Source organism: Fukomys damarensis, unplaced genomic scaffold (genome assembly GCF_012274545.1).
Source record: "Fukomys damarensis isolate Sample0158 unplaced genomic scaffold, DMR_v1.0_HiC HiC_scaffold_4, whole genome shotgun sequence".
Taxonomy (NCBI): domain Eukaryota; kingdom Metazoa; phylum Chordata; class Mammalia; order Rodentia; family Bathyergidae; genus Fukomys; species Fukomys damarensis.
The window spans coordinates 29740048-29750205 of record NW_022900916.1 but is presented as its reverse complement, the minus strand read 5'-3'; the positions used below and the strand labels follow the sequence as shown (position 1 = coordinate 29750205).

General features: G+C 38.7%; 1 protein-coding gene across 1 annotated transcript in view; it reads right to left on the bottom strand.

Moving 5' to 3' along the window:
- The window catches only part of Creb5 (cAMP responsive element binding protein 5), a 398137-nt gene that overhangs the window by 318896 nt on the left and 69083 nt on the right, over nucleotides 1-10158 (bottom strand). Inside the window, exons 2-3 of the mRNA XM_010628286.2 lie at nucleotides 6936-7007; nucleotides 1234-1327 (exon numbers count right to left, since the gene is read on the bottom strand). Of these exons, the coding sequence (XP_010626588.1) occupies nucleotides 1234-1327; nucleotides 6936-7007 (166 nt within the window). The remainder of the gene's footprint in view (nucleotides 1-1233; nucleotides 1328-6935; nucleotides 7008-10158) is intronic.

The window sequence follows — 10158 nt, the reverse complement described above, 5'->3', positions numbered from 1 at the left end:
GGGCCGAGGCTGCTGTCGAATGCTAGAATCTCCCTTTAGGTGCCACCAAGTTGCTGGTGGGTTCATGAAGGTACGGGGACAGCTTCACACCAGGACTGTGTGAACTGGCACAGCCTGACCATGTAGTCAGTGGGTCAGAGCCCTCTGCCTTGCCCTGTTTGGCAGCTTAATATAATCTAACAATGCAGAGGATTGAATAGTAACCCTGATAGCAAAATAAAGAAAACTAAAGAGCTACCGAAATGCTAAATCGTATAAGCCACACTGGCCAGAGAAATCAATTTCTCTCCTGTATCAATTAAAATTTGTTCATAGATGTGTTACTTCTTTCATGATGCCAGTGAGAAGAATCATCAGAAATCATGTGGTTATTCTGCTGGGATTTGTAAAGCACTCTCTGACATTCTTTCGTTGGATCATCGCCACACACTTGTGAACTAGGAGCTGCGGTGATGGTCATTCCATTTTATGGGCAAAGAGACTGACGCCTAGAAAGGTCCAGTTACTTTCTCAAGGTTAAATATCGAGGTGAGACAGAGTCCCAGCTATCCCTGCACTCTTTCTGATTCACTGTACTGCCTCTCAAAATGTGAAGAAATCCTAAGTCATTGATGGATCACACTGCAATTAATTTCCTCTCACATTTACTGAGCATGTGCTATGTCTCCAGGAATTATCTCATTTCATCTCCCCTACTCTTGAGGCAGATAGAGTTTCTTAAAGAAAACTTCACTGAGTGTCTCAGGACAGAAATCTCCTTCCACACAAGAGGCATATCATTTTCCTCTAATAATACTCATTTGATACATAGTCACATGAACCTCTACAGTAACTGTGCTAGATTTTCATATGCAAGCTTTATCATGATGTCAGCAAAGACCAGAGACATATCAGTCTGTGTATCTCCTATAACACACTGAATAGTGTAGTGTGCATTATAAATGCTCGATTAATATGTGATACCTGAATGATTTGTTGTACATGATTTAAAAAAAAATTATACAGAGCCAAGTTTCACTGTAATAGTTATTTCATATTCTAGAAAATTACAAGTCATAATTCTTCGATTACTGGGGTGAGTATGAAATTAGTTAATTATGTTTCTGCTGTGACTTAGATAAGTATATTTTTAAAGTACAGAATTTTCCAGTGGGAATCAGCGCACCAGAGAGTATATATTTCGCACAAAACTGATCAGGTCATCCAAATCCTCTTTGCCTATTGGCTCCTTACCTGATAACATGTTGTCTGTTTTTATGGAGGGAAATTTCAAAGTCATTTCATGCTTGTGCCTATGAATCATCAGATGGTCCTCTGTTGGGAAGCGCTGTTGGGCAAACAGAAAAAAAAAAAGGAAGAGAGAGAGGAGACATTCAGTTTTGTAGCACATATTTGCCATCATAAAGTCAAGCATTTATTCAGCACAGCAAACATGACAGAATTACAAGACAACAAATCAGTCTGACAAAGTGTGAAAACATAAGTAAGTAAAGTTACAAGCTGTTTTAAGCAAGCAAATGTGCTGGGATGTTCCTTTCAATTACACACAAATACATGCATTGTAATTTCCCTCACAATTTGCCAAAGAGGTTGCCTATGTTGCAGAAAAAAATGACTAAGCACTAATAATAAGAACATCTTTGTCTTCAGCCATTCTCTGACTCCCCACACCTTCTCTGGAAACTTTTAAGAAAGGACTTCTTAAACATTTCTTAAATAGTCCCTTGATGCTGACTAGTTAGTAAATTATATGTTTCTTTGGGAACTAGAAGTTGTCATCAAAGGGTAGAATTTAAACTTTGTGTTTAGCTCAAAGATAAAACAGAAATGGTAAGTGTGCACTTAAAGGTATTAAAATAACATATGAGGTGTGATTACAAAATATGGTGACCACAAAATTTTTTTAAAAATTAAAACATTCACTCTATATTTTGATCATCCTTTGTACACAGTAAAAAATGCCTTGCTCTAAAACTGCAGCTTCTTATAAAAGGGGGGAAGTGGGTTTAAATAAATATTTACTTATGCTAATAAAAAATAACTAATAATGGCAACATGAAAAACTCAACTTTTCTTATTTCTCCTTATGAATATGAAAAGACTAAGTCCAAAGTAAGCAAGTAAATTTAGGCCTAAATAGCACTTGGATTTTGCAAAACCATCTGAAACTTTTCTAGTAGTTACTGTTTTACATAATAGCGTGAAATTAAGTCTAAGGCATGGTAAGTATGCCAGACACTATCTATAGATTAACCAAGAGTAAGAGAAATGCATGACATAAAAAGGCATTTGGATTCATGTCAGAATTTGGGAAAGAATTATATACCATGCTTAATTATTTGACATATCTATAAGTGTACACCATGACATTTGTATAGTATGTCTCTGTTTACAGAGATTTGGTCCACCCATTATCAGATTTTGCTTATAATCATACAAACAATTTTAAAGTAACATAAATTATTTTTAGCTTTCTATACTCTGTGTAGTGTAGTGAACCCATATTCTATTTTAATCTACAGGGAATGATATCATGATAGTTAAAATGTTGCTTCCAAATATTTTTGTCAGTCTGACTTTTGCTCACTTGTTGGGACTGAATTTTCTGGCCCTCTTGTGTTGGGTGGAGCCATGTGACTAGCTCACCCTACTGAATCATGAATAGAAGTAACCTGTTACCCAGAGGCAAGCATGTAATTCCTGGTGTAAAATTCTCTATCATTCCTCTACCCTATTCATGGTGTAGCATGGAGACTGGAAAAATTGGAAATCGTGATCCCTTGATCATCCTAAATTTCTGAAGGAGTATAAAGGCTCTTTGTGAATTCTAAAAGATTACAAAAAGCTTCCTGCCAATCTATAAAAAGATCCTTGGGTAACAAATAATCCTTTGATGTTTTAAGCCATTGAAGCTTTACAGTCATTTGTTATTGTAGCGTATCCTTGTCTAGCCTGACTCAGATTGGTTTGTTTGTAACAACAATTTAATAGAATATCTGTTTTATCAATGTCAAATAAAACTATAACAAAACTGCTGACCATTTCCAAATCTTTCATAATTTACAAAAATCAGAGTTCTTAGTTCCTCAGAACAGTTTCAATTATCTTTTATTAGAGTAGAAATGTTTTCTGCAAATGATATGGATTTATGTTCAGGAGAATGAGGACATTCACTGGGCTAAATCCTCTGAAATGGTCTAAAAGTAGTTCTTTGGATAAACATTATTTACTTCTCATTTGTATCATATAAATTAGAAAGAAAAAATTTTCAAGACATGGTAAATATGCCAGGTTTCTGAATGAACAAAAGTTTGTTTCATAATACTCCTCTTTCATATTCCCAGCATTCTTTCTTCTCCCTGCAAGTTCCCAGGTTGTGGGATATCACCAAAGTAAATACCACAATCACAACAGCTGACCTAATTGTGAGCTGCTAATAGAAGACTCCTGGGACTATTAAGTGATGACTACATTTTCTTAACTCTAAGTCCTCTTTGATTAAAAGATGAATATATTTTTGCAATACTTTGTCAAGAATAACACACTTCCACAGCAAGTAGCGATAGTTAAGTTTTAGATACATCTTTCATTTAAAGCTTGGAGGCAAGGAAGCTTGGAATGATTCCCCAAATCAAGAAACTTAGTAAATCCTCATTTCTCATTTTTGTCCAACCTTTTCCTCAGTCCACTCAGCCTTCTTAAGGGAATAATCTGCTCCTTCACTGACATGGTCAAAGCCATTCAAAACCAATCCTATTCAAGGGCTGAAAGGGTAGCTCAGTGGTAGAGTACTTGCCTAGCATTCCCAAGGCCCTGCGTTCAATCCTCTGCACTGCAGAATGTTAAATAGAAGGTTATTTAATGTATTATTTAAAAATGGAGTCTATTCAACTTTTATTACCTCCTACACCTTGGAATTTGCATGTGATTTCATGGGTTCTTTCACACATGCACCCTTCTGCACAATGTCATTATCTACTGGGAAATAGTCCCTGGAGCGCCCATGCTCACCCCCCCTTCCTTCAGTCTCACTGGTTTCTTGCCCTTGACTAAATCCAGCCTGGCTATCCTTTAATTTTCAAAAAGCTGCCTCCCTCTCGGGCTACCATTATATCACTTTGCTTCCCATCATTGCCTAGTGCTCTTGAAAGAGTCCTCTATGCCTGCCTCCTCCGCTTCCTTACTGCCCACTCACTCATTAATCCTTGCAATCTGGCCTCCACCCATCTTCTACCAAATTCAACAGCCTCTGCTCAGTCCTCTAACTATCCCAGCTCCAGCAGTGTCTGACACCAGTGACCACATGTCTGGGGCATAAATTTGTTTATACCCTTTCTGACGCCCAAAAGGAGAGAAGATGGCTTCAAGCAATACACAAAATAGCGGAGTACATCATTTAGAAGTAGATTAGCCGAAAAGAAAAAGGAGTGAGAGCAAAACCAATTTGCATTCTAGCAGTAATCATCCTCAATCAGGGGCCAGTTTGACTCCCAGGGGACATCTGGCAATGTCTGGGAATGTTTCTGTTTGTCACAACTGTGGAGTTCTACTGGGATTGGGTGAGCAGAAGCCAGGGATGCTATTAAATGTCCTACAATGCACAGGACAGCCCTCAAATAATTATTCAGCCCTAAATGAAAATGTTGCCAAATTTAGGATATTCTGCCATATAGTTTGATTACTTGTATGTCATAAATATCAGATGTGACTAACGATCCTTTCTTTTTCTTTTTCTTGAGATGGTGAGGACAGGGTCTTTTTATGTTGCCCAGACTGGCCTTAAACTCATGATCTTATCCTGCTGGTTGTTTCTTTATTCTGTTGATTATTTCTTTTGCTGTGCCTTTTAATTTGATGTGATCTCATTTGTTGATTCTTGGTACTGTTTCCTGTGAAACTGGGGTTTTGTTCATAAAGTCCTTGAATATACCTATCTATGACTTCAAGAATTTTAACTATTTTATCTTCTAGCAGATTAAGTGTTTTGTATAATCATTATGTACTACAAACATACACTATTAAAAAAATTTACAATGCTACTACACCAGCCTCCCAAATTGCTGGGATGATAGGAACCTACCACCATGCCCGGCCTTACCCCTTCCCTGAAATCCTCTTCTCTACTGTCACTCACAACCTTTGGTATTGATGATACTCCTAGGCCACCCTAAACTCTCTTTTGCCTTAGCTGGGTCTCTGGAGATCCCATCCATGAAGTGACCTTTCCTTACAGTACCTTCCCTTAACTTCCCCAAGTCAGTTTCCTTATTCCATGCTTCATGCTGATTTATAGTCTTTTTTCATGGAAGCTGCAATAGACCAATAAACTGATAAATTGTTCGTGTGGTTATCATTTGATGCCTAGACTAGAAGCTCCCTAAGGATAGGGATGCATGTGTCTTGTGATCGGGTCTTTCTCCAGCCAACAAGAGTGCCTGACCCATCCTGGGCACCCTCAAAAATTGTGCCAAGTAACTTGAGTTGAATAAATTAATGTCCCATTGTCACAGCCAGAGCAAAGCAAACTTGTCAAAGTACTTGATTTCCATTAAATAAACTGAATGGGAGTCCGTTTTACCTTAGTTAGAGGCCAAGTTTTAATTTAGTAAGGTGGTGTTCTACATTCACCATGGACTGTCCTGGTCTAGCAGGATTTCCCCCAGTTTCTTATCAACCTGTGTTTTCCTAGTGATTTCTATTTCTGAATGTCTTCAACACCAGCTTGCTTAAAAATAGTTTTCTTTACTGCTTTTCTTATTTGCAGGTTGGAAGTAAACACTGGCACAAAAGATCCTGGTGAAAAATTTCCAGAACTTGAGAGAAGAACCCTGGTTGCTCAGTTAGCAGCCGATATTACTGGCAATATCTTGACTTTCTGTGGCTTCTTTTCTTCAGAAGGCTCCCATTATATTCCAGAAACTCTCTGGAAGATAACGGGCATTACTTCTCACCTGATTCCTATGTGTTGCTCCAGGCAGTACTGCCAAGGCATCACGTAAACAGCCAACTGATGAGGCTTGGTTTCCCTGAGTAGTTTAGGGAAAGGGTGTAACTCAGGAAAACGCCTATGTAATAAGTTCTAAATTTGTCTTATATCCCATAAGTGAAGATCTTGCCATGAAAGGGAACATGTGTGGTCATTTTCCATAGAGATGGAAACTGGAACATGGAGATGCCCAAAGGTCAAGAGTGGAGAAAGTCACCGTCAAGTTCCAAAGGTAAAATGCAAAACTCTGATTTTAGGTTTATGGGTGTTTCTAATTTCTTAAGGAATTACATTTCGTTATAACAGTCTTAGAAGCAGGAACAGTAATAGTAATAAGGCTAGATATTAATAGATTGCTTTTTATGTTCAGGTTCTATATTAAACACTCTATAGGCAGTATCCTCATCTAATCCTCACACTATTTGAATTACAAGAGTCATCAGAACCAAGATATTCAGTCCAGCATGGCAGGACATCTTTCCTTCTTAAAACTTAAATACCTTATAAAAGTATAATTTCTACAAGGGTTGAGGGGCATTTCAAAGGTAAAACAAAATTAAATTAAATTAAATATATGATGGTGAGCTATTTTCACCAGTACCCCATGGGCTCAGCTTGTATCTAAGTGGTTCCTGTGAAAATGAGCACTTCCTTTTCCCTTCCTGAGAGTACTGTGCAGCTAGCTGGTGGGCAAAATATATCTGGCTTGGCTCCACAGAAAGTTAAAAGTGAAAATGTCCAAAATTGTTACATTTGGGGGGGCAGTTCCAACTATTTAACGTGGAATATGGCAGAGGTAAAGATCTTAACGGTAATGGCAGTGATGACGAAGACTCTTGGTGAAGAAGGAAAGTCCAGGGTGGGCACACTTGCAAGGCGAGAGTTGCTTTCCTTTTGGAAGGCAGATGTGTTCACTGCCACCCAGAGCAGGCAGGGACCATTCACTTACCTGGGAGCATCCTGGAGCACTGCAGATGAAAGGCCTCTCCTGCTCCAAATTCATCTTGGATTCCTCATAAATCTGAAGGGTTAGAGGGAAAGGAAGGAAGGAAAACAGAAATTTATGAATATCTTGTGCTTCCACCTGAGAAAGGCTTCCACCATGAAAAAGGCAATGGCTAAGAGGCTCCTTTCCAGAACAATTCCCAGAGCCTACTTTGTCAAAGGTCACTGATCAACACCACCTGTCTGGGCTCCCATTGTGCTTTCTTGAGTGCATTGAAGAAAAATGCCATAAATATGTTGCAGCAGATACCTTGCCTGGATGTTAAAATCCACCGGATGTCACTGCTAGGTAAAACCCACCCCAGGAGATTATGAGGCAACATATACCCATGTCCTCCTGTGCCCATGGAAAGCTTTTGAGGCTGGTCACTAGGACAACAAAACAGACAGTAGCCAATAGGGTACCAACCCTCAATGTCAGGGTCAACTCTGAACAATATGTCCACTGATTTCCCCAGGATCAACCCAGCAAGCTTGAGGATTTCCAAGCTGTACAAACTAATGTTGGAACCAGTTTGCCAAACTATTCAGTGGCTAATGGTAGTCTTACATTCCCTTTCATTCCTGGTGTACAATAAGGCCCCAGCAAAAATTACCCAGTGTGTGGGGATATATAGAAGCCAGCAAATGCACCTTGGATATTTTGTTAGTTAAGCTTTATAAACTGATTTGAAATTAATATGAGATTAATACTGCTGCCTCTCTGATCTAAATTATCTGGAATAAAGTAGTTTTAAGGAGAAAAACCTTTTAATCAGGCATATATGAAATTATACAATAGTCTTTTTAGATGAAGATTCCATTGTAAATGTCCATTGGGCGAACTTTGAGTGTAGTTTTTTGGGGGTTTTGTTGCTGTTGTTATTGTTGTTTTGGCATTAGGGATCAAACCCAGGACTTCGTGCTTGCAAGGCAGGCGCATCACCACTGAGCTAAATCCCCAACCAGAGTATAGTTTATTTTTGCAGATAATTCAAAGCCAATACAGAATACACAATGTTGTAGTGATCCTCACAGCAACATAAATTTTGAAAAAAAAAATCATAGAAATGCTATGAAAATTTAAGTAATTTTCTAAATCATACTTATAAAAAGCAGTTTTAGAGTGGAATGTATATGTGTCACATGTGCTGTTAATGGTACATTCTCTATTATTGAATTAAAAGCTACTGCTTTTACTCTGTACACAGAAAGCAGTTTGCTTCTTTAAAATGCTACTTGTGGCTGATTCTAAATGGTCTCCCACAGCACCTTCACCCTGGAAGAGAGAATTCTGTTTGGAGTCATAGTAAGAGTGACTCTTTACTGAAGGAAGTTTCATTCTCTTGCAACCAAAGCAGCCTATTTTGTATATCTACTTTGTATATCCAAACAACTACTGTAGTGTTTGTCATACCATGTGATATATATGCAATTTTCATTCTGAAACACAAAGTGAAAACTCTCTTACACTGTTAGTCACATACTAAACAACAAAGTTTTAAAAGTTTAAAATTGTAAAATTTCTTCAAACCGCAATTTTCACAGAACAGTACCCTTTCCCTCTTGGCAAAATTCCCCATGGGTTGTATATATTTATTGAATACAGTGTGAAAATGTAACACCATCCATACAATGTGTAATGATGAAATCAAATAAACAGTATTTCCATTTCCTTAAACCTTCTCATGATCTGAACTCTTTGAATGCCTTTCCTCTACTTCATAGTATCTACAAGATGCTTCTTGTAATTGAAGTCACTACAGTGCCATTATATTTAGAAGAAGAGAAAACACAAATATCCTGGGATCTTGCTGCTGCCCTTGTCTGAGGAAAGTTGTGAGCAACTTATCATGTCTTATTACTCATTTGATTTCACCACTGCTGATCATAAAGCATCCTTCCCCTCCACCATGAATATTAACAATTTACTTCAAAGCCTCAAAATAAGGATTGACTTTAAAGCTAAGAAATGATTTTGATTCAAGGTAGAATAAACACTGGAGTAAGTGGGTTATTCACTAACTAAATATGTCATATTTTCCTAGTAGATTTAAAAAAAATTTTTCCTGGAACTTCACTATCTCTGTGGGCCCAGTCTACTACACCACTTCCAGATCATTTAACTACTTCATGCCTCAATGCCCCCTCCTCTACAAGAAGGTTTCAATATCAATGTCCAGCTCCTTCGTTTCTGTGTCTTATTATTGCTGTGTTGGGGGCCTACTGTGGAGAAAAGGGCTAAGTACTGTGGGCAAGTGTTACTGGAACTTCACTCTTAATTATTCCCTATTCATAAAAGTATAAATTACTCCCTTATTTGGTGAATTTTTCTTGGATATCACTTAAATTTATTTCTAGTATAAAAATGCCCCTTTAGAGCCGGGGATTTAGTGCAGTGTTTCCACCACCTGCCTTGCAAGTACAAGGTGCTGAGTTTGATCCCCAGTAACAAAACAAACAAACAAACAAAAAATCAAAAATGCCCCTTTATCAACATTAAGAATAGAAGACAGCTTCTCCCACCGGGAGCCGGCATCACTCCAGCAACAGGAGGGCTGCCTGGGCCCCTATCCACGGTGGGAAGGATAGCCACACCTTCTCCCACCCAGAGCCGCCATCGCTCCAGCACCAGGAAGGTAGTCGCTCAGAAGCCCCTGAACCCCCACAACTCCCCTAACTCCCCACCCCCTGCACTCTCAGACCTCCTGATTGAGCCAGTCTTTGGACCCACTCTGCAGAGGCAGAGGTGATCATAAAGGGTATTTTTCTGAGTTCCCAACTTTGAACACCTTTAAAGAAAGGGTGTGGGAAACCTGTAGTAGAACGGTGTGGAGTTCAACCGCTCAGAAGGTTGGGGAACTCAATCTGGGCCTTGCAGCCTGAGGTCAGTCTGCATCATGGGGTTCAGCCATCAGCTAACTGAGATCAGGGGTCTTGCATCCTAGCTCTGCATGAGCCCCCATCCTAAATGGTAAATATACTATATTGAAAAGTTTGTTCACTGCAGACATGTTTTGGACTGCTTTTTTATTTCAATTTAATTCAAATGGTTTAAGGGTGAAAGACTAGTGACTACCATAGGTGGTCAGTTTCCAAGTTGTGCTTGATCATATTGTATTGCTGATTGTATCAGTTGGGATAAAGGATTGCGGTTGATTTGATGAGCTGCTTTCTCTGATGTTACG